The following is a 22,509-nucleotide window of genomic DNA, read 5'->3' as shown; positions in this document are numbered from 1 at the left end:
TCCACATGATTCACCATGAAGTCACATGCAGCAGTGCTCCTCAGGCTATCAGGCAGAGTACTTGCAGCTTATGTTTGCTGCTGAGGTTTGTAAGAGCCAGCACTGACTTGGTTGAGATCTGAAGACAGCAACGAGCTAAACAGCATGCAGGGGGTTATGTATCTCAGCATTGATCCTGTGCAGTAGAAAGGAGGTCAATGTAAATGATCTGGAGGATTGGTTACAGGTCTGTTGCAGGTGGTGTTGCTGTGAGCGTGCCCATCCTAACAAGAACACACAAGGGAGAATAGAAGTCAGGGGTGGCTGTCACAAATCCACAAAGGGTTCTTTGTTTGAGACTGGCCGTTTAGCCTGGGGTAGCAGGTCAGGGTATGAGGGTGATTTGATAGGAGATGTGCTTGAAATATTAAATCATAGCTTCATAGAAAATCAGGAATGTTGGAATAGAGATGCTTGTGTATTTGTAGAATTTTTTGTTTAACAAAGCAATCACTAGCAAAGACTTGCTAAGAGAAAACAAAAATGTTATACCTTGGCTGAACACTAGTTTCTTGATAAATAACAATAGCTGATTTGTGGACTAGGTTCAGGATAGCTGTTGCACGGAGGGTGATTGCCTTCATCCCTTTGGAGGGCAAGTGCTATGTATGACCCACAAGGCAGGTTTCTCCCTGCACTTTCTCGTGAGGAAATAGCTCTGGTTTGATGCACTGACTCTAAGCAGATTGTGGTGTCAGAAGCTGGTGGGTCATGTGCTGACCTGAATGTCTTCTGATTGACACCCACCATTCCTGCCTTTCCCATGAGGCTTTCCCACTGTTGGACTTTGACTGGTTGTGAATGGGAGGAAACTCTGTGGTGAGTTTTTGGGGGTTAGAAGAACAGGTTGGCATTTTTTGTGGTTTTTTTTTTTTTTCCATTTTTCTCCTCTCTGCATCCTAGAGTTGTGAAATAAATGCATATCAGGTCTGCAAACAAGTAAACTCTCACGGGTTTTTTTTTCATGTTTGTTACTTCCATTAGAAATGACCATATGCTGTTGGGGGGAAAAGTTGTTGAGGATGCACAGCGCTTAAAATCACTTGAACAAATGTTTAACGCTACAGTTTTAATGCTAATAAAATAACAACTTTGCTAAACATTGATGACTCACTACCTAATTTTATATCAACCAAAGTTCTGAAGAGTCTGGTCCACAAACAGATAATTCAGATACTGAATTATTGAAGAGAAGAACTTAGATTGGATGCTGAGATAGCAATTTCTTGAAATAAAAGCTTGATCTGATACTGTTACACTTTTAAATAAAGCTATCTGTTCTTGATATAGTTCATAAGTAATCCAGGTCTTGAGACTAAGGTTGAAGGGATCTGTACGCTACCAAAACTTTTTCTTGTTGTACAAATTAACAAACAAAAGTTTGCAGTACTTAGAGTATAATTTAATGTATTTTCTTCCCATTCTTTCTTGATGATGGATTTTCACTGTGTTCTTTTTAGTTAGCTTTATCAGCTTCCTAACTGGAGCTTATTAAATGTTACTTCACTATAATGAGCTATATTTATTTCACAGGATGTTTGTGTTGGCAGCTGCCTGCATACATTCAATTCAGTGCTCTTGTGAGCATTACACCGAGACTTCCACAAAAGCTCGTGTTCTCTGAACACCGGAAAAGGGATCCCTCAAATGAAACTTGATTTGATCAATCTGTGAACTATGAAGGACCACACACAACGGTGTGGTTGTACTTCTGATGCTAGCATTCCCTTAATTACAGGGTACCCATTCTTCTTTCATGAAAATGCGAAAGGCTTGCTTACCCCCTTTTTTTTCCACTTGGCCGCCCTGTGTATGGTCTTTGCAACACTAAACCCATATTTACGTAGAAGTCTGTGCATTTAAGGGAATGTGGGCACAGTTACGGCTATGTGAAGAGACTCGCACAGAGCTTTTAAAATATTTATGGATGTAATTTCTATTTCTTGCTCAGACCAGCCCTTTTCTTGTGGTATGCACCAAATGTCAGTGTGGCTCATATCTGCAGTGCAAGTTTGTGACTTGGCCTTATTTTTCTAAGTTTCTGAATTCTTACCCAAGTAACTTGGGTTTTTTGTTTTAAGGTGTATTTATAGGTTTGGTCAGTTCTTCCTGCCCACATAGAATTAATGTTCTCTCTGTCCCCTGTAACTGCTCACTCTTTCTTCTGGTTATTGTAAAGCATACCAAATAATTACATCATTACCAGATTTTGCTTTTCCTGTCTGGGTGAGACAGCCTACAGGAAGAATATTTCCAAGTTTTCAGAGTTTTAAAAAATGCTTCCTTGAACATATGAGATGAGCTGAATCTGTAATTGCTGGAGCTGTTGTTGTTTCTTTGCATTTATATAAACACTTACAGAAAGTTTATTAAGATCCAGGTGCATTCCCAGCAGCAGAGTTATTCTAATATGCCTTATTTCCCTGAAAAGTGAATGCTCGAATGGTGTTATGACTTGACTTTTGTTTGGAGAAAGGGAGGTATTATTTGTTTTGTTTCATATCATGCATACCAAAGTGCATTTGCTGTTGACAGTCAAAACAGGCCTTCCTGCCCACTAGCTCTGTGAAGTAAATTTGGAATCTTCATTTTATGCATTATTAACAGCAATATTCATATAATTGAGAGTGAGGAAATGCTACAGTAATTGCAAACTGAAACCTTTTCTTACAACTGTAGTAGTTCTACAGTAGAAGAAGTAAAATAAATGTCTGTAGTAAGTAATTTTGAGTACAATAATTTATTGTGCTCAATAGTGAGTTTATTACAAAAAATGCCATTCTTTGTTTCTAGAGTGGATTTTTTAAAATATTTTATATTGAAAGTGAGAGATGTAATGTATTGCATCAGTGCAATGTATTACCTCGTGCAGCTGTGTTCTAACATACTACTTTTACATCTTTTTGTTTACAACATTTTACTTCGTATTCTTTTGCAGTATAAAGAAATGTAAAAATTATTACGAAGTCCTTGGGGTGTCAAAGGATGCAGGTGAAGAAGACCTAAAGAAGGCTTATAGAAAACTTGCTTTGAAGTTCCACCCAGACAAAAACCATGCACCTGGAGCAACAGAGGCTTTTAAAAGTAAAAATTTAAATTTATTTTATTATTATTTAAATAAAATATTATTTTATTATTTATAAAATACTAATTTTTGTTATTTAAATAAAATTTAAAATTTCTTTGGTGATTAAACTTTGTCAGATTAAAAGAAATTCATCTGCATTGATCACTTGTCTTTTTACAAAATTGTCAATGTGGTGTTTTGTAGCTAATATTAAACTGACATTTTTATCCAAAGAAATATTTGACCTTTATTATCTTAACATATACCTATAAGTATAGATAAATAACATGGACTTTTGCAGTAGGGTTCAGTTTCAGAGGATTCACTGTAATTTTCAGGTACAGGAAGCGAATACTTGATCTGTGAAACCCAATTGCACTTTTTTACTTTTGCTGACTTAATGTAGTCAATTGAATCTTACTATTTTGAATCTTTACTGTACTTGAGCTTGAAAAAACCAGAGTAATACTAGATACAAAAATGCAGTTTTTACTGAATCATGTGCCACGCTAAGTTACCTTTTCCTTAGAATTCCTTGTATGTGTGTAGTTTTACTACTTTTTGCACACAAAAACACTTGGGTTCAACCATGGCCTTATTAATAGTTGGCTTTAACTATTTCTTAGGTAAAATTTACAATCTGACTTGACCTGATTTAAGGCTGCCAAGCTTAGCGCTGCACAAGGGAAATTGTTAAGGAAAAGCTTTTTAAAGAAAACTACACCTTCATCTCAGACACAGATGAAGAAAAATGTGAACCTGTAAGAAATGATCATGCATAAATAAACAATCTGATTGTGGTACATCTTTTTTATTTTTTTCCTGTGCGAGGTTTACATGCAGACATTTGAAAAAATCAATTGGGTAAAACTCTTAAATTAGGGGAGGGAAAAAAAGAAAAAAAAAAAAAAGTCCTGAGCAAGACTTCCAATACAGACTTAAAGGGGTAATTATAATAATATATTAACAATTTCAGATGAAAAGTAGCTAGAACATAGCAGGAAAGTTGATTGCTCATGATTATTTTAATACATCTATGTGATGGCTTTATCTAAAAAAGATATTATTCTTATAAAATTGTCTCCAGCCCTATGAATAAAATAATTCTTCCTTGTTAATAGTATTTTAAATAATCTTTAAAATGTTAGAAATCAGTTTCTTATTATTTAATCTTTTATTTAACATTAGCACTTTGTACAGGTTTGATGTCTTCAGCTTAATTTCACTTTCTGGTTCTTAACTAGATGAGTAAATGAACAGAAAATTTTGTAGGGGAATCTTGTTGACTAAAAATTATTTAATGAAATTAGCATTTTTCTTGCATTGAAATGATTGTGATCTTTTTGTATGGCTGAGTAAATTTATGATTTAGTTTGCTTTTAAAGGTGTCTGATGAGTTTCTAACATCTAGCTGAGAAAAGGAGTTTCAGAATAATAGCTATTATTTCATAGTAATGCTTTATTTTAAGGAAAGGTCACATTAGAAAACAGAATTGAGTTTGGTGTTAGGCAAGGTACTTTTCTTAGATCTCGAGCTACGTAGTACTACTCTTCTGTTGTATTGAGCACTCTCCCTGAGGTTATATTTTAGATTACAAAGTCTGTGCAAATATAATCACTTTTAGTCTCCTGGAATTTCTCTTGCCAACTTCATCAAAGATCTTACCTTGAAACTTTTGAGCAGTTTTTTTCATTTTTTATGTCCTTTATTTGAAGAAAATTATATTTTAATGAAATCTGTTGTGAATTAGTATCAAATAATCAAAAGCAAACAAATAGTCAAAAAAGATTGCTGACCATACTGTGACAGTATGGTGTCTTCGCTTTGTGTAGTTACCTGATTTATGTCTCGCTAAATTCTTTATTGTTGGGAAAATCTAACTTTTTACTGCCAGTTCTATCCTCATGCTGAGTAACAGAGGAACCTTGTAGCTATATTTGGTATCAGTAGTGTGTATCATGCTCTCAGTGCAAGTTACCAGGCTTCATTTCTTCGGGTTTTCTCCTCCACTTAAAGGAATTACTAATGATTGTTTCTAAGGGCATTTTAAAAGGCACATAGCTAAGACTCATTATTTTTTTTTTTTAGATTGGATAATGTTGAAAACTTTAATTATGCAAAGCCATAGCCTTATTTGCCTGTGTTGAGGTTATAGTGTTGCACCTTTCATGAACTTTTGATGACTGATGACTTTTTGACACTGAAAAACATAATCCCTGTGCCTCATGTTGGTTGGCTGCAAAAGCAGCCTTTTGTTGGAGAGGCCTGGAGGAGAGAGAATAAGGGAAAGTAGAAAGGGTTTAATGAAGATATGGCTAAGTAAAGATTGTTCATCAAGTGCCAACAGAAATTTTCCTCCAGTCTGCAAAAGCTGTATGTCTGTGCACAGCAACTAGGGTTAAAGCTTGTAAGTCAGCAGAGCTTGTGGTTTTTCACACTGATTCTTTCCATACTCACCTAACTCAGTTTTTCCCTTCCTACTGTCAAAATTGAAGTTGTTCATTTGTGATAATGTGGCATGAACAGGGACAAGCATCCAGGCCAGGCACTCCAAACATTGAGGTCGTATTGACTACCTTAGGAACAGAGGTGTTCCTGTCATGCACACATGTTGTACTCTTCATGTTACGTTATGCAAAACTTTGTGTTATTAATGTAATCCATAAAATATCTTAAGAAGCATATAGAAAAATACATTCATGCTCTTGTAGACAATAAAGTGATGCATTCGAAGAAGTCACCACTTATCACATGAAACCAAAGAAAACCTATTGAGTCTATGATGTTTTTAAGCTATGCTGCTAGAGCAAACTGAACTTTGCAATTACCCAGCTTCAAAGCTTTCATTGTAATGCTTGAGGCTTTTTTTGTAATTGCAGTGGGAGAGAACATTTCCACAGGTGTAGGTGTTCCCCTAGAAAAAGAAACAAAGCTCTACTTCCTTCTACCGAGTTCAACAGGATAAAAGGCCTTTGAATAGTGTTGGTGGGAAACTTTGTGGAAGCTATGCTAAGAAAAGTAGAGATGTTTCTGAACATTGTTTTACTATGGTTGATTTGTAACATGCAGTAAAGGACATAATTCGCTGCCTATTCTTGACTTTGAAATTGCAATTTTCATGCTGGAATAGCTCTTATCTTTCATTTATGGGAGTTGTCTTTTATTCCTTGCTTCAGAAATTGGAAATGCATATGCTGTGCTGAGTAATCCAGAAAAACGAAAGCAGTATGACCTTACAGGCAGTGAAGAGCAAACATGCAGTCACCCTAGCAACGGTAGATTCAACTTCCATAGAGGTTGTGAGGCAGATATGACTCCAGAGGATCTATTCAACATGTTTTTTGGAGGGGCCTTTCCAACAGGTATTTGTATACATCAATATAATCATCAGGATACAGTGGTGCAGCCCAGAGTGGCATTAGAGTTTGTGACATTATAAAACAGTAAAATTACTCCAACCTGCCTCCGACCCCAACTCTTTAATCTTCATCACAGTTTATTTTTCCCCCTAAGTGTTGCTAAACCCCAAAAATGTGAGTTCAGTTCTTTGGGGTTACTATGATGATTCTGCGGTACATGAAATAACAAATCAGTTGTCTTAGAGCTTAAAATACTTATTTTAAACAACTTTGAAATTGTAAGGTATCTTAAAGTTGAGTTATTTTACGTGTCATTGTGCAGTAATGTTAAATGCTTTATGTTGTTGCTTCTGCATTGACCTCTAAATAGGTTTTTTTTACACGATTTAAATGTGGATATTTCTTTTCTTAGGTGGTGTACATTCATTTTCTAATGGTCGTGCTGGCTACAGTCATCCTAATCAGCACCGTCAGAGTGGACATGAGAGGGAGGAAGAGAGGGGTGATGTATGTTTAAGCACCATTGACTTTAAACTATGGATTGTGAAGTTTGCTGGTAGTTGCTTTTAGTGATGTGATTGCACGGGAGCTCTGTACTGTAGAGGAGGATTTGTACCTGCCACTTATGTATTTTAAAACTTTGGCAGGTGGTAGTCTTACTGATTGGTAAATATAGATGCACATTTGAGAAGATAACAGCCTGGTTTTGTAAATCTATTGTTGTATGTCACTATCTTACTAGTGACTGGTAGTATTAGCCTAAATATGCCACTAATTCTGGTCACTAATGCTTGTCTACATTTAAAAATTTATTTGGGCTGAGCTAAGAATTGAACTTAAGGCTCAATATTCATCTATATGAAATATATATAGTCCTGTATAGTTACATATCACTGTATAGATGAGACCAAATCACAGCATACAATGTAACTGAATCCAACTATTCATTTGGTAATTGCTTGTGGCTACATGTTAACACATGAACTCTTGCAGCTTGAGCACTCTGTGAATGTTGTGTATGCATTGGAAAGTTAAGATAACACCACAGTGTTTGCAGGTTTGTGGTTAGAGTTTTCCTAGCAGCTTTTGGTGGTTAAAGCAGAAAGTCACACTTAGGATTAAATCATGTCAAATTTACCTGTTTACTTGATGCTGTTTTATGAAATACCTGAATCTGTTTTGTTCCTTAGGGAGGTTTCTCTATGTTCATTCAGCTGATGCCTATTATTGTGTTGATCCTTGTCTCCCTGCTGAGCCAGCTGATGGTATCTAACCCTCCTTATGCCTTATACTCAAGATCGTAAGTAATGTTCAATTACATTAGCTTGGAAAAGAGGGGAGGATATTGTAATCACCCTCTTCCACTTAGAAGCATTTTAGAGAGCCTTCCATTAGTTGGTACTTGATTTCCCATAGTGAGGAAAGGGAGGGCAGGTATAGATGAAGCAGAACAAAACTTGAAAGTTAGGTACTAAGAACACGCTGTGAGAATGTAATGGAGAAAAGAGGTCAGCAATACCTGGTGTTTAGGAGGTCTTCTAATACAAGGCAGTGGGTCCATGCAATGTAGCGTGTTGCGAAGGTGATTGCACCTCCAAGGCTCATTATTCTTTTAGGGGTCAGCTGTGCTTGTAGCAAGTGAAGTACTTGAAAGCAATTTTATCATCCTCATTTAAGTTTTGAACTAGATGAGGGCTGGGGAAATTGTCTAGTCTTTGCTTCATTCTAGGTGATGGCAAAATAGCTTATCTTCATTTTCTTGCAAAGAATTCTACTAGTGAAACTTACCTGTTTCATACAGTACGATATATAAACCTTTTTTCCTTGAGACAAATCAATAATGTCAATCAAGCATGCAACTAGCTGGCAGACTGAGCCCACTCACCACAATCATTTTAAAGGTCCTTAGTTCCTTGCAGAGCTCTCAGCCCCACAACAGAAAGGTTTCTTTTCTACTCTCTTATTTTTCAGAGTTCTTTATTTCCAGAGTGTGATGTTTTTCCCTTCTGCAACTAAGCTGTTGTGATGCTTATAAACACTTCTTTGCCAAAATGTTTGTGCACAATCTTTGATTTTTAATCTCCAGAATGCCAGCAGGAAAATGGGTTTGTCAGGGCTGGCAGAAAACACTTTAGAATGGAGATGCCTGCACTGGGTTGCTACAGAATAGTGACCTGTTTTTCTTTCTGTTGAGTTTGAAAGTAATTTCCTATTACCAAAGCTTATATTTGTCTAAAGAGGTATGAAACAAGTTTCTTACTGAAGTGGGTTTTTTTCAAGATCAAGAGTTTAAGTGACAGAAGTTTAGTGTTCAGGTAAACATAGTAATTTTGTTCTCTGGCAGATTATACAGCCATTCTTTTCATTACTTGTCTTGAATGGCAAATTCGGTAATGTGCTGTTCTTCTGTAATAGCAATGGTTTTAAAAGTGTATTGGTGGTGTAAAAAAAAATTAAATAAATATCTAGTCTCTCTCCCCCTGCCCCTCCTTTTTTGCAGAAGTACAGGGCAAACCATAAAAATGCAGACAGAAAACTTGGGTGTCGTTTATTATGTCAACAAGGACTTTAGAAATGAATACAAGGGAGTGTCATTACAGAAAGTGGAAAAGAGCGTGGAAGAGGATTATGTGTCCAACATTCGTAATAACTGTTGGAAGGAGAGGCAACAAAGTAAGTTTGGTAATATGTGTAATTTCATGAAAGCATGCATTACTATAAAAAAAGATTGCCTCAGGCAAGAATGAAGTGCTTGTATTATTAAGGTATCTGAATGAGAAAGCAAGTGTAAGGTTCCCTACTGTTTCTCACTTCTAAAAGTGTGCCCAGTGTCACTTAAATTCTGTGTTTTACTCAGTGATCTAACAACGATCTGCAAATCATCAGCAATTTTAACCTGCTACTCTATTATCTGTGACCATTTCTCAGAAAATTAAAGACTACAGTGAATTGATAATGAGAAAGAAATTGCTCTAAATTAAGGATGAAAGCTAAGAATTCTAATCTCTTCCACATTATTTTCTCATGGCAGTATCCCATTTCCCTAGGTGCTTTTATATAAATAAATAAATAAAACAAAAGCTTACATAGGTGTTTCCGAGGAAGGAAAAAAATAATCTGCCTCGGACCACAGTACGTACAAACACTGCTTTTCCAGGCGACCAAGGACATGCATCATGTCCTCTGAAACATCATGAACTGTAAATTAGTGCTTAATCTTTTGCCAATGCTGAATAATTTTTCTTCCTGGACTTGGTACCCTGGCTATATCAGACCTTAAAAACAGGCAGTTTTTTAGTTTACCATCTATTTTTCCAATCTAATTTAATATTATACAAGGAGCTATTTTCTTTCAGAAGACTGGAATTCAGCGTTAAAGCATAAGAATACTGAATAGCATCAGCCATCTCCAAATCATTGTCAATTTTAACCTGTTATTCTATTATCTGTGACCATTTTGTGAGCCTTTCGTGCTCTGTGAGAACGGTGCTGCTAAAATGACATCAGTGTTGAAAACAGATGGTTTCAACTTTTCAGCTGGTAAACTTCAGTAATAGCTTACTGGATAAATAATTCATTTATGAACTGTCAGTAAACTGACCAGAAGCAAACAGAATGCTCTCTTCTGAGTGAAATGGTGTATTCCTGCACAACTTTACTCTCTGCAGTCCAGTGATGCCAAGCCTTTCAGCTGAGATGGCCCCTTAGTTTCTCCCAGTTGTAGAAGACAGCCCAGCATCACAGCTAGTCAAATGCCTGAACAGGACTGCACGCATTCATTACAGTTGGCCTGTATGTATACAAATACAAAGTGCATTGCCCATGCATAGCAGGCCCAGTGCTTCCTGGAGGCTTTATGCTCCTTACTTGTGAGTACACATTGCTTATGCACAAGTAAATCTCTAGAGTTTTACAAATGGCCCACAGGAAAGACCTGTGGGCAGAAAACTGTGCTGGTGGGTCACGTGTATGCAAGAGAAACACCAGTGCTTTGGAGGAAAACTTTCAGATTATTGCCCAGACTACTAGATTTGATCAGAATAATTTTTCCATGTTTTTTGAACACAGGAAGTCATCAGAGAACTTTGGGGTATAATTCATAAGCAAATATCAAAAACTCTTGTATTTTTTCAACTAGATTGGCCTTTGATCATCTTGAAATGTTTGTGTTCACTCTTCATGAAATGAATACCTAATTTTTCATCTACAAGTGGTGGCTAGATGAATGATTGGTAATCTTATAATAAAATAGTTTACAAAAATGAGAGGTGGCTGTTAACAAAAAATTAAAGACAAGACATCATCCAGCACAGTAAAAAGAGGATGTATTATTTGTGCATTTTTTTCAGCAGAGTGTAGATCTGGAAGCATAGTTTGCTTTTATTGACCTAGTCATTACACTTACATATGCTGGCATGTTATATTTGTGTCTCCTGTAATATATTTACTGTCCAAATATCTTTGAAAAGGTTTAGTTGATATGCAATTTCCACCTGGGGAGGGAAAGAGGAGAAAGAATACCTTTCCCATTTTTCAGCATTTATTCTTGACGTGCATACTTTTTTAAGCATGAACAGACTCCTGGACAATGCAGAGAGGCCCATGCTTCTGTATGTACATATTACTGGGAAAAATGTGATGACTGCAGAAACATCTGACCTTAGTGTAAGGAAGAAAAATAACCTGAAGGTGGTGACTGTCATGTTGTTTGCTATTTGCAATTCATCAGGTTGTGAAAACTACCCAAATGGATTTTTAGTAAGCGGCCCCTAATAGATTTTCTCTATCTACAGAAATAGCTGATTTTGTGGTTTTACGGGTTTAAAATACCTGTTGTGTGTTGGATCTCCTTGACAGTTAAAATCTTTCCAGCATTGATTGACATTTAAGAATGCCTTGCTAATCCATTTTGAGTTGAAGGGATGAAAAAGATTTTATAGAATTAAAATGCTCAGCAATGTCAAGCTATTGAGCACCAGCATAATACAGAGAGCTCTTTTATTAATACCTCTGAACACTGGCAGTCTGAAGCAGCATCAGTTGAAGTAATGGTCTTAACATTCAGAACGGATTTTTGGGCAGAGACAAGATGCTAGATCTGTCAATAATATGCAAGATCACCGAGTGTGGCCTATATTTGTACTGTTTAATGAGGTCTGACAGAAGTAGTAGGGGATTTTTTTGGTTGTGTGTTTTTTTTTTTTTTTTAATCAGGTACTGCTGTATGAAATATGAATATGGAAGGCTGTTACCACTTTCCCTGCTCAAAAAGATGAAACACTTGTGAAGATCCAGCAAAAGGAAGCTGCAGCAGTGCTGTTTAGGTGGTGTCTGTGGATAGTTAGAATAGGCAGAAGGAAAAAAGGGCGAGGATTAAACCTGAGGTGTTTTGTACACCTCTGAGAAGGAATGCATCACGTGCAAAGTATTCAGTTTTTAACCTGAAAAATCTTTTCTCTTTTTTCCTTAAAGAAACAGACTTACTTTATGCAGCAAAAGTATATCGAGATGACCGTCTCCGAAAGAAAGCAGACTCCATGTCCATGGACAACTGCAAAGAACTAGAACGGCTGACCAGCCTCTATCGAGGAGGATGAACTATAATTATACACGTACATCTTTATGTATGCAGTTATCTCTCTTGTAAATTAAGAAGAGATTTAGTTTCACCATGAATGCTGGAAAAGAGGGGTGGATGTAAAACTCTACTGTGTAGCTGTTTCCAGAAACCTTATGCTGAAATATCATTTAATGGCTTCTTTACCTACTGTGAAATATAGGTAACTTTAATTGTCTAGATTTTACTTCAAAGCTTCTGTGAATTCTTTCAGCAGAGAGAATAGCTCAGAAAGGATGCTATACTTGTAGAGACTTAGTCATAGTGGTTCTCCTCTAACATAATTGCCATGTAAATATCTGTGGAAAGAACAATTTGTGTATATACGAGTTAAATGACTTTCTATTTAAAATCTCAGAAATTTAGTTCCATGCAACATTTTGTCTCACTGATGGAATAAATAGTATGATTACATCACTCCTATTCAGATGTCAAGTGTGTGGAGTTGAAACAAGAATTTTTAATATTTTATCTCTAACTCTATGTAAAATCTTCTAGGTTTACCAGCTTAGAGGAACTTGGTATTTTTAAATATAATGGCATATATTCCTAAATATCTGTTGGGGTATATTGATCTGGTGTAGAGTAGCAGTTAGCTCTTGTAGTTTTTTAGCGTTTCTAAGCAATGCTGAGAAAACTAAGAACTACACTAATCTCTTTTCAAAGTAAATATTTGCAAATGCTGTACAGACCATTATAACCATTGCTTTTAGTACTTGCAACAGTTTACAGCAGGTCTACCATTTGGTATTCCAGTAGTAGTCAGTCCATACGTATGGTTAACATGCATCCATAGCTTCCTTAGTTTTCACTGGAAAGGTAGAGGAAAACATGCAATAGTAAAATCTTAAAGGTAAAAAAAAAAAAGGGGGCAACCTATTTTTTTTTTCCTGGCAGGCTTCCACTTTCTTACTATTTTTTTATTTCAAGTTAGGTCCTAACACTGATTCAATCGGCACCACAAGTGGAACAGGGAAATACTGCTAAGGACAAGCTATGTGCCTTTCAACACTTTTGCCAAGTATTTAAATGCTTTGCTAGTTTGCAGTATGCTCCTATGGTCAGAGCCATATCACTTGTCCTGGGGCGGAAGAGGTAGGTTATGCATTTTTCTGGACCAGAATGTTGCTGGACTGACTTCCTAGAAATGAGCAAACATACCGTTCAGCTCCTACATGCAAGATCATATATGTAGCTCAGTGGCCTGTATGTGGAAACTAGATGTAGCCACACCTGCTGATGCAAAGAGGTGTTTTGAAGCTGCCAAGTACAATGTACTTAAAGTTTATCGAAAGTGGGTTGAAAATGTTTTTAGGTTCAGTAGCTGATGTTTTTACATTTTAACAGTGCTATGCAGGAGAATGTTTCTTGTATTTGAGAATGCCAGGTGGCTCATAGTAAGGGCAGTATTTTTTGTTTGAGAAAACTGCTATCTTTGAACAATGCTATCAGTTTATGCAGAGCCAAATTCTCCTAAACTGGAAGTTTAAATACTTGACTGACTTCATTGGAATTCCTTCTGATCTAGAGCAGGATTTGACTTTAGAGATAGAGCAATACCATTTAGTGTAAGTGACCCAGAAATCATTTTTGCATATATATCTTTTCTAAACTGTCCCGCTGGAAATGTCCTCTACTGAATTGGTGTAACATGAGAGAGACTAGCTGCAGGCTTTTAACTAAGCAGCTAAACTAGCATTCAAGGTGGACATCAAAGCCTGAGGCACAAAGCAGAACTAAAAGCTGCTGAAACAAAAGAAGGGTTGCTGTACTGGATGTCCTTGCTAAGATTGTAGGAAAAGTGTGCACAAGTAATGGAAAGGCACCGAAATGTTCAAAGTTTGCAATAGAAATTTATGGAGAAAACGTGATTCCCCGGATTTTGTAACTGTCCAGAATGTATTGTAATTATACTAATGAAAACAAACTATCAAAGTACATATTGGTACTCCTGTGTCTTCTTAATAGAAGAAAATTGTTCCAAAGGCTTTAACAAGTACTCGGGCCTTCCCACTCACAAATGAGTCCGACCGAGCTTGCAGGTGATCTTTTAGTTAAGAGGAAAAAAGATATATAACACATTTGTCAAATATCAGAACAGTGAAGTCAGAGTGAAGAGATGGTCTTAGCAAAGGTGCTTTTAATAATCGGATGGGTTATGTCTGCCCTGCAGTTACTTCTGCTGCAGCTGAGAAGCAGGTAAATGGACGGATGTTGAGCTGTGTTAGGTTGGTTAGATTGCTATCAGTACCTCAGCAAACTGGAATAATGCAGTGGCTGTGTCCTGTGGCAACACAGATGTCCCAGTAGTTTAAAAGTGAGACCTAGGCTGCTACATTTCATTGGATTATCTATTGCAATTGCCATTTTCAAAGAAGGAAACAATTAATGTATTTAAAGTGGCAGAAAAAATGCTACTTAGCATTTAACATATTAAATAGTTGCACACTTTGAAATATGCAGAAGGATGCTGTTACTTCCTATAGCATAAAGATTAACCTGCACTAAATATGGCCTGCAAACATTCCTTTAATATTCCAAGTGGGTGTTTCTCTCCTTATGATTGTTACTTTTTTCTCAAGTCTGAAGGTGGTTTTTTTTTCAGCAGTGTCATTATCTTCCCTGGTTTTGTTGAAGGAATCTGCGGGAAAGTTCAGAACAAATATTCTTATGAGCAAGATGCTAACTGAAGAGGGTGGAGTACTTGAATCTTTTCAGATGACCAAGGTGAAGTTCTCATTAAAATAAGGTATTGGAAAGAAAAAGGAAAAACAAAACTGGTTTTGAACAGCCTGACTAAAAATCCCTCAATGTTTCTAGCCACCTAGAATTAACTCCTTACTCTTTTTATTTAGTCTTTACCTGTATTTAATCTAGAATTAAAGATTGCACAAGCATGGGTTCTTGATTTCTCCTTTAAAAGGGCAAGCAGGAAAGTCCTGCAAAAAGTGAAAAATCTTGGAACGACTCTTTGACATGGCATAATGGAAAAGGGAGATGATTTGCATCTGCTGAAATATGACATCAGTATGTGTTCTATTTATGGAGCATCCTGAGTCACAAGCGAGTTTGGTGTTCACATCTGATGAACATTTCCCTACAAGTTCTCTAACTGTTTAGGTAAAACAAGATTAAATTTGAATTTTTTACTTTTTTTAAACAGTCTTGATTCTTTTATAAGTTTCCAAGAAAAAGTAGAACATTATAGTCACTAAAGTGTAACAGATGCATTTAAATACGCAGCAGAGACAACTTTAAATTATATAAATTTTTAATATAATTTTGTAATGAATGCTGGATTAAAATGGGAGGGCAAGAATATGTTTTTTAAGGTTGGTTGTTCCATAAATTTCATTCAACCCCTAAACAGCTGTTACTCTTTCTTCTTGTAGATCTGTCAAAGAGAGCAGAAGGAAAATGTAATAGTAAAAGCAAACATTGTGCTTTAAAAAAAAAAACAATCAGTTAATAATCAAATTCCTGAAGCTGTAACTTTAAAAAGTACTAGCTTCCCAGTTGTCTAAATCGGGTTATTAGAGTGCAGTCAGTTCTGCCAGAGGAAGCTTGGTCATAACAAGTCATAGCAACTGGCAGTCAGAAGCCCTGGTGCCGTGTCCCCCATCCACTCATCATTCATTATCACCTCGCAAGCGCCACTGATCTCCGTGCCTTGCTTTCCCCATGCTCCTTTGTAAACCAGCGGGTAGAGCCTGGAAGAAAGGTACCATGTAACAAATGTAAAATTTTGTGCCATATTTAGCATATGATCAAGATACTTTTGGGAGCAACCAGTACAAATGTAATAAATATAGGAAAGAAACACTCCATTATAAACTATCCTTCCCATACTTCTCCAGGATAATTGTGGGACTTCTTGGTCTGGCAGGAACTAGGTCTGGGTGTCAGATTTCTCCGGATTTTTGGAGGTAATACTAAAATACAACGTTTAGTTACGACATTATCCTTCACGCGGGATACACTTTTCCCATTAGCGCTGGTTTGCTCTGTGTATGGAAAGGCTGTCACTGGAACAGGAGACAAAACTCCCATTAATATTAGCGATACAGGAGCCATCTCACAGATGCTTTTGCCTGGCGCTCAGTCATACACAATGTGACAGGAAAACAAGTAAGATTGATCATTGAGCATCATGCCTACAAATCGTAAAAAGCCAGTTGCATTTTTAAACATTTTTAGTGCGTGGTAGGGAATGTTTTAATAAATGAGTGGACGAGGGTTGTCCCCGGTAGCATTTTCAAACTACTGCCAGAAGCTCACACGTGAGAATTTTATGGGGATCTCTTTAGGTGCCTCCCGAGTACAACCAAGTCCTTATCACAGGGCTGCGTGTGCGTGGCTTGGGTTGAGAAGGAGGTACGGATTCTTGGTATTCAAACAAATTTGCCCGTTTGGACGAGCTTTTCCTCCGCTACTTGCAAAGAAGCAGCTTATCTCCGGTTGCTTCAGGCTTTTTTAAAACTTCACCAGACCTATACGTTCAGAGATGTGAGCAATTTTCAGCTGAGCATCTTTTTTTGATTTTCATTTAAGCTCCAGTAACGGCACCTAAGCAAAATCTTCAGGTACCAACAGTGCTCGGCACGTAGCGGCTCTGTTTTAGAGAAAAAGCACAGTTACAGGCTGCGCAGGGTGGGTTTGGGGTTTTTTGTTGGTTTGGGGTGGGGGGGGGCCTCCCCTTCTCCGCTTAACTGCCTGCCGGCCCGGTTCGCACGGAGCTGGCGCTGCCCGGGGCGGTGGCGGGGAAGCGCTTCCGGGTTCGGGAGAGTGGCGCCCGTCACGTGACAGAGGCTTAAAGGGGAAGCGGCGGCGGAGCCGTGCGGGTAGGCGCCCAGTGTAGTGGCAGCGCGGGGCGCGCCGGCCGCGCGGACAGGTAGGGCAGGGCGGGCGGCACACACACTGTGTGTCCCCGTCCCCCCCCCCCATACAGCGCGACGGTGGTCTCGGCCCAACCGCTCTCCCTTCCCGGGGCGGGTGGGGGTGGCCTCTACCACGGCAGCGGGGCGGGGGGAGGCGGCCGGGCCTCAGGGAGGGAGCGGGCCCGCCCGCCGCTCCCCTCCTTCGAGGCGGGGGCCGCTCCCGCCGCGCCGCGGGTGACCGGGCGCCCTCTCGTCTCGCAGGCCCGCGGAGGTGGCGGCGGCGGCGGCGGCAGCGGCAGCAGCAGCGCCGGCAGGCCCCCAGCCATGGCCGACGTAAGTGCGGCTCCGCGGGGCGGCTTGGGCGGCGGTTGGGGCGCGGGCGGCGGCTCGGCCGGAGGCCTGAGGGGAGCGGCGGGGGCGGGGGGGGGGCTACCGATCGTCGGGCCGGGTACGTGCGGGGCGGCGGGGTGGGCCGGGCCCGGCGGGAGGGGAGAGCCGCCGGGGAGCGGGGCGCAGGGCGGTCCCCCCGCCCGGTTTCTGTGGAAATAAGTAACGCGCCGTCCGTCTCTGCCCCCAGGACCTGAAGAGGTTTCTGTACAAGAAGCTGCCGAGGTAACTGGCGGGGGGGGGGGGGGGGGAAGCTGTGCGCGCTTCAGATTGCAGAGGCGATGATGGGAACCCTGCCTGACGGGGGGGAGCTGCGAACTGCCGGCCCCGTTCGCTGTGACGGGGGGTCGGCTGACCCGGCGCGCTCGTTTCGTTCTTTAAATTGAGCTGGAAGTAGAGTGAGGCGAAGACGGCTTAGCCTTTCCCTCGCTCGCTTGAGAAGGAGTGAAGTGTGCTGCTCGTCGTGCCGTGATGAGGCGTGGAAAAAGCATTCCTCGTGACTCGGTTGCCTAATCCTTGATAATTCCCTTTTCGGTAATTGCTGGTTGCTGGCAACGCTGAACAGCCAGGGGCTGAGATAACGTGCAAATGCAGCGAAACTGGCACTCACCGAGCGAGGACAACATGCAAAGGCTCTCGCTTGACTAACGCAATTCGATTATTGGTATCAGTCCTCTTTCTGAAGCTAAAAGTTCTGTGCAGTTTTCAGTAGCTTCATTTTGTATTGTTCTTTTTACTGCTACTGAACTAAACAGAACAAGTTTACTGCTCCTATACTAAACAGAACAAGTCCCTTTCAGTGAAACATTAAATTAGTGAAGGCATCAGTTTTTTACATATTTTCCCCTTCCTTGCATGTTTGTTCAGGAAAAAAAAAAAAATCTTTGCTACTAATTACTCTGTTTTTAAAATGGTGTCCTTTCTGCCATTTTTTTGCAGCGTTGAAGGACTTCATGCTATTGTAGTCTCAGACAGAGATGGTGTGCCTGTTATCAAAGGTAACTTCAGCTTCTCGCTGTGCCCTGCAACCAAAATCCTGATTGAACAGCAGGGGGTGTAAAAGTACAGCAGAATCTTTGCTGGTTGTGCCCGATACATGAATATCCAAAATTGAAGAATTAAATTAGGCTTTTACTTTAAGAGTTGGTTAAATACCTCTTTAAATTTATCCTTTTGTTCATGTATAGACAACATCTTCAGTAATTGTAAGCCACAGAAATTTTCCTCAGTGAACAGGGTTGGAGGGGTGTAAGGTGCTTGTATCTTCGAGTCGCTCGCAGGCTGATACAAAGTACTAGATTGCTTATTGGTATTTTGTTGACTTGGCCGATCTGTGCTCAGAAGCAATTGCATCCAACTTTTACACGCGCTGTTTAATTTTGTTTGCTTTTTGATACCGTAATTTTTATCATATCTCTGCAGTCTTTAAGATGTTTTATGTTGTGGGTGAACTAGTTTAAGAGTACTGGGGAGTACTGATTCAAGTACTGCAGGTTGTTTGTTTTTTTTTTTAATGTCCGAAAGTATTTAAACACCTAGCAGAACTTGCACATCTTCACCTGTTTTCATTCAAGTGACTGTGCCAGTAATCAGTTAGAAGGCTGGCATCGGTGCAAACAGCAAGGGATGCAGAACCAAAGTGACATCAGCACAGGCTGTGCATCGTAAAGGAAAAGACTGTTTCTTAGGCATGCTAGGGAGGACTCTGGTATAACGAGCATTGATCATGTACAGAATATTAAATGATGTAGTCCTCATGAAGATTGTCCTGTATTCGTTGCGGAAGCCCATAAGATGTGTTACGTGTTCCCCAACACCAGATGGGCTTTTGGCAGAGTGCTAAGCTGCATAGAGAGTTGTGATGCAGTCATAGATGCCATGTAAAAATAAGAATTTTCTTGTTTTCTTCCAGTTGCCAATGATAATGCTCCAGAACATGCACTGCGACCTGGCTTTCTGTCCACCTTTGCCCTTGCCACAGATCAGGGCAGTAAACTAGGACTTTCTAAAAACAAAAGTATCATCTGCTATTACAATACGTACCAGGTGAGTAGCCTCGATGTGGCCTGTTCTCAGTGACCAGAGCTGTTCCTGAGCAAGGGAGAGGTGGTTTAAACTCTGCTAGATTTGCACTTGGCTGCTATTGAAGTATTTGTTGTTTATTTCTTACACTGTTCAAATGGCTAAGCTAAACTTTTGCATTATTTTTTAAGCTTCTCTTATGTTTCTCAAAACTGAGATTTACTGGTTGAAAATGGTGAATTCTTCTGAACAGGTAGTAATTGGGGATTTGCAGCAGGTGCTGCTCATATGGCCTTCAGAATCTGTTCTGAAGGGTTTATGTTCTCTTTTACAAACAATATTTGTTTATAACTAGTGACACCTAAAGTTAAATAGGCACGTGCAGCCTACTTCATAGCTAATCTTGCTGCCGGTATGACTTTGAGGTAAGAAAAATTTGAAATACCACTCATGTTTTTTTACAAACTGGTTGTTTGTGTCCTGAAATCCATCATCTACTAAGTTTCTGCTCCTTCTCAAGTTCTAGTGGTCTTGAGAGCTTTTTATTATGACTGCAGTAAACTGGCCAACTGTTTAGCCTACAGTATCTACCTTTGTTTGGAAAATAAATGGGTGAATGAGTTAGTTTACACACATTGAGTACATCGCTTTGATTCTCTTGATGCTACTAGCTTATTGTTGTGCTCAAGGTTCCAGTTCCCTGTTAATGGAAGAAGAGGAACTGCTGTACACAGAACAGTATGTTAAAACAATAAACCTGCCTGCCCTCTTGTTACCTGTGGAGTGTGTGGTCTCCACAGTGTACTCTGCAGTGTTGGCAGCTGAGTCAGATATGAGGCGGATAACACTGCAGAACACGGGAGGGAGGGAAAAGCCAGGCTTTCCACCTGCAGCTCACTGTACTGTCGTGTAAGTTCTGTTGGTGTTTTTAACTGTGGCTCTTATGAAATAGGTACACTGAAAAGTCAGCTCTGTGGCTCTCGCTCCTGCTTTTCCTTTAAACTGAGGTGGCTGCTTGTTTCAGGAAGAATTTATGTGGCGCAGCTCTGACATGCAATGTCTGTTAGCTGCTGGCTGAACACTGTTCTCTCTCCTTGCAGGTGGTGCAGTTCAATCGCTTACCTTTGGTAGTAAGTTTCATTGCTAGCAGCAATGCCAATACTGGTATGTCTTCATGTGTGTTTTAAGTATTGCAGTATTTTAAGGCCCAGGTGTTTAAATAATTGAAAATAAATTACCCAAATTTACTTCAAGGTGTACTAACTTTGCTCCTGCTATGAATTTTGTCAGCGTATTTTGAAGGGGAGAAGGGAAAGGTACGAGTTAAAATTCGTAGATTTTAGGTGACTTGCTGAAGTTGTTCCTCTGTTAGAAGCATATTTCTCCTGCGATTAACCTTACCCTTGCTGCCTGACAGTGTTCACTGTGCCAGCAATGATTGTACCGTACAAACCAGTTGTTCAGTCTCTTTCTGTCAGTTCCAATTTACGTTCCGCAGTAACATGTGCGGCTTTGCCTTCTCAGTTCTGTGGGGTGGGGAAGTCCTTCAGCAGGGCACCTGGCCTTGCTCATGCGGGCGTTGCCTAATGAAAGGATGAGCAAAAGGCATTTAATTCTTGCACAGCTGCTTGGGCCTCGGTAGCTGTGGGAAGCAGCGAGGCAACCAGCAGGACAGGGGAGAGCTGCGCTGCATGGGGTGTGCCCCTGTTGGTGCCGGGGGCTGCAGGCACCTGCCTGGGGGTGCTGCCTGCTCTTCCCCTGGAGAGTGAGCAGCTCACGTGAAACTTTTTTGTGTTTTGGAAAAGGCTGCCTGTGACTTGGGAGGGGAGGGAGCTGAGGGGTTTGGAGAGAGGCTTCTCAGTTATGTCGTTTGATGGGATGTTCTGTCTCTTCTCTCTTTCCAGGGCTGATTGTAAGTTTAGAGAAGGAGCTTACGCCCCTGTTCGAAGAACTGAGGCAGGTTGTTGAAGTTTCTTAACCTGATGGTGTAGCCGGAGTGCAGCATCCTTCTGCAGCCCAGTGGACAGAAAGATTCAATAATCCTCAGTCAAATAACACGTCTCAGAAGAAATACCGCAGCTCCTTAGTATACTAAGTAAGAGTAAATTGTACATAGTACTGAATCTGAAACGATCTACTAGTGTGTTGTAGGTGGATGTTACTTTAGGCCATGCTTCTTGTATTGTGCAGTACTGGAGAGACCACCAAAATAGCTCCCATGGAGTTTAGCTCAGCCAGCTGAGCCAGATCAGCATGATGCTGTTGGCTCAAATGAGCAACCCACAGATCTCTTGCTTTACAGGGAACCGGGCACGCGGTGGGGTGTATTCTCAGGCCAGCCACCGCTGCGTGTTGGAAAGCAGATCGGTAGTCTAGTGTTATCAAAGATGCGGTTGGAAGAGTATTGTGAGAGCAAGCTTACTAGCAGTGATGTGTCGGTACAATCAATAAATATCCCGGCTTTCTTATATGGGTGATACTTGGCAAGGGAATGCTACTAATCTGGATGCTAGCTGCATCCTGCTTCCACTAAGAAGAAAGCTATTTCTATGAAAGCTGTTGCTTTAGGGGTTTTCCTGATGCCCAGATAAAAGCACCTGAACAATGTCTCACGTCTTCATGGGGTTTTTGTGTAATATGGTTGTGAAGATCTCATGTCTCATAGTCTTTGTGTGGGTTCATCACTGGTGACACTCTCAGCTCATTTACCCTTAGGTTTTCCTAAGTAAATAAATATAAATAAAATACAGTATTTTTAAATGACAGAGCCTGGTCCACTCCTCTGTTGCTCCGTAAGACTCTACAGCACATCAGCTTTTCTGCGGAGAGAACAGGTCTCTTAATTGTGTGTAAACGTACAAAATCCTGGAGTTTACAGGCCGAAAGCTAACCCGCGTGTCTCTCAGTTGGGTGATAAGGGTGCCGAGTCCTGTGCCAATGCAGAGATGCAGACATTAGTGCCCGCTGGCTTCCTATCGCTGGGAATCGATCCGTGCTCTTTGCCCCGCCTTGTTCCCTCCGACATCCCCCTTGTGATGACTGCAGTGTAGCCTTCCAGCACTCAAACCAAGCACTGCTGCTCTAAGGGAGAGCTCTTGGCAGGTCTCTGCCTCAGGCTGGGAAAGGGGGTGCTGCTGCCC

The 22,509-nt window shown here is 40.1% G+C and overlaps 2 protein-coding genes across 6 annotated transcripts in view; both read left to right on the top strand.

Moving 5' to 3' along the window:
- The window catches only part of DNAJB14 (DnaJ heat shock protein family (Hsp40) member B14), a 29,098-nt gene extending 15,077 nt beyond the window's left edge, over window positions 1-14,021 (top strand). For 3 of the 5 annotated variants that reach the window (XM_030026914.2, XM_030026929.2, XM_041125308.1), the window contains 6 exons: window positions 2,978-3,123; window positions 6,284-6,469; window positions 6,879-6,973; window positions 7,657-7,766; window positions 8,967-9,139; window positions 11,939-14,021. In XM_030026914.2, the coding sequence (XP_029882774.1) occupies window positions 2,978-3,123; window positions 6,284-6,469; window positions 6,879-6,973; window positions 7,657-7,766; window positions 8,967-9,139; window positions 11,939-12,063 (835 nt within the window). In that variant the 3' untranslated portion in view covers window positions 12,064-14,021. Of the gene's footprint in view, window positions 1-2,977; window positions 3,124-3,732; window positions 3,842-6,283; window positions 6,470-6,878; window positions 6,974-7,656; window positions 7,767-8,966; window positions 9,144-11,938 lie in introns of those variants that run through there. The other 2 variants (XM_030026923.2, XM_041125309.1) reach the window with 2 other exon arrangements.
- A 2,865-nt stretch (window positions 14,022-16,886) lies between these two features.
- On the top strand, window positions 16,887-22,134 carry LAMTOR3 (late endosomal/lysosomal adaptor, MAPK and MTOR activator 3). Its single transcript, XM_030026946.2, has 7 exons — window positions 16,887-16,974; window positions 17,222-17,293; window positions 17,538-17,572; window positions 18,287-18,345; window positions 19,260-19,393; window positions 20,470-20,533; window positions 21,274-22,134. Exons 2-7 carry the CDS (start codon window positions 17,285-17,287, stop codon window positions 21,345-21,347), a joined length of 375 nt encoding a protein of 124 aa, XP_029882806.1. The 5' UTR covers window positions 16,887-16,974; window positions 17,222-17,284; the 3' UTR covers window positions 21,348-22,134.
- Window positions 22,135-22,509: the final 375 nt, after the last annotated feature.

This window comes from Aquila chrysaetos, chromosome 1 (assembly GCF_900496995.4).
Source record: "Aquila chrysaetos chrysaetos chromosome 1, bAquChr1.4, whole genome shotgun sequence".
Lineage (NCBI taxonomy): Eukaryota > Metazoa > Chordata > Aves > Accipitriformes > Accipitridae > Aquila > Aquila chrysaetos.
The sequence above is the reverse complement of the archived record's forward strand: the minus strand, read 5'-3'. Positions and strand labels throughout refer to the sequence as shown.

Excerpts from the sequence above, each read along its gene's own strand:
- LAMTOR3 (XM_030026946.2), top strand. Across the intron at positions 19,394-20,469 it reads GCTATTACAATACGTACCAG|GTGGTGCAGTTCAATCGCTT; the intron begins GTGAGTAGCCTC and ends CTCTCCTTGCAG. Across the intron at positions 20,534-21,273 it reads TAGCAGCAATGCCAATACTG|GGCTGATTGTAAGTTTAGAG; the intron begins GTATGTCTTCAT and ends CTCTCTTTCCAG.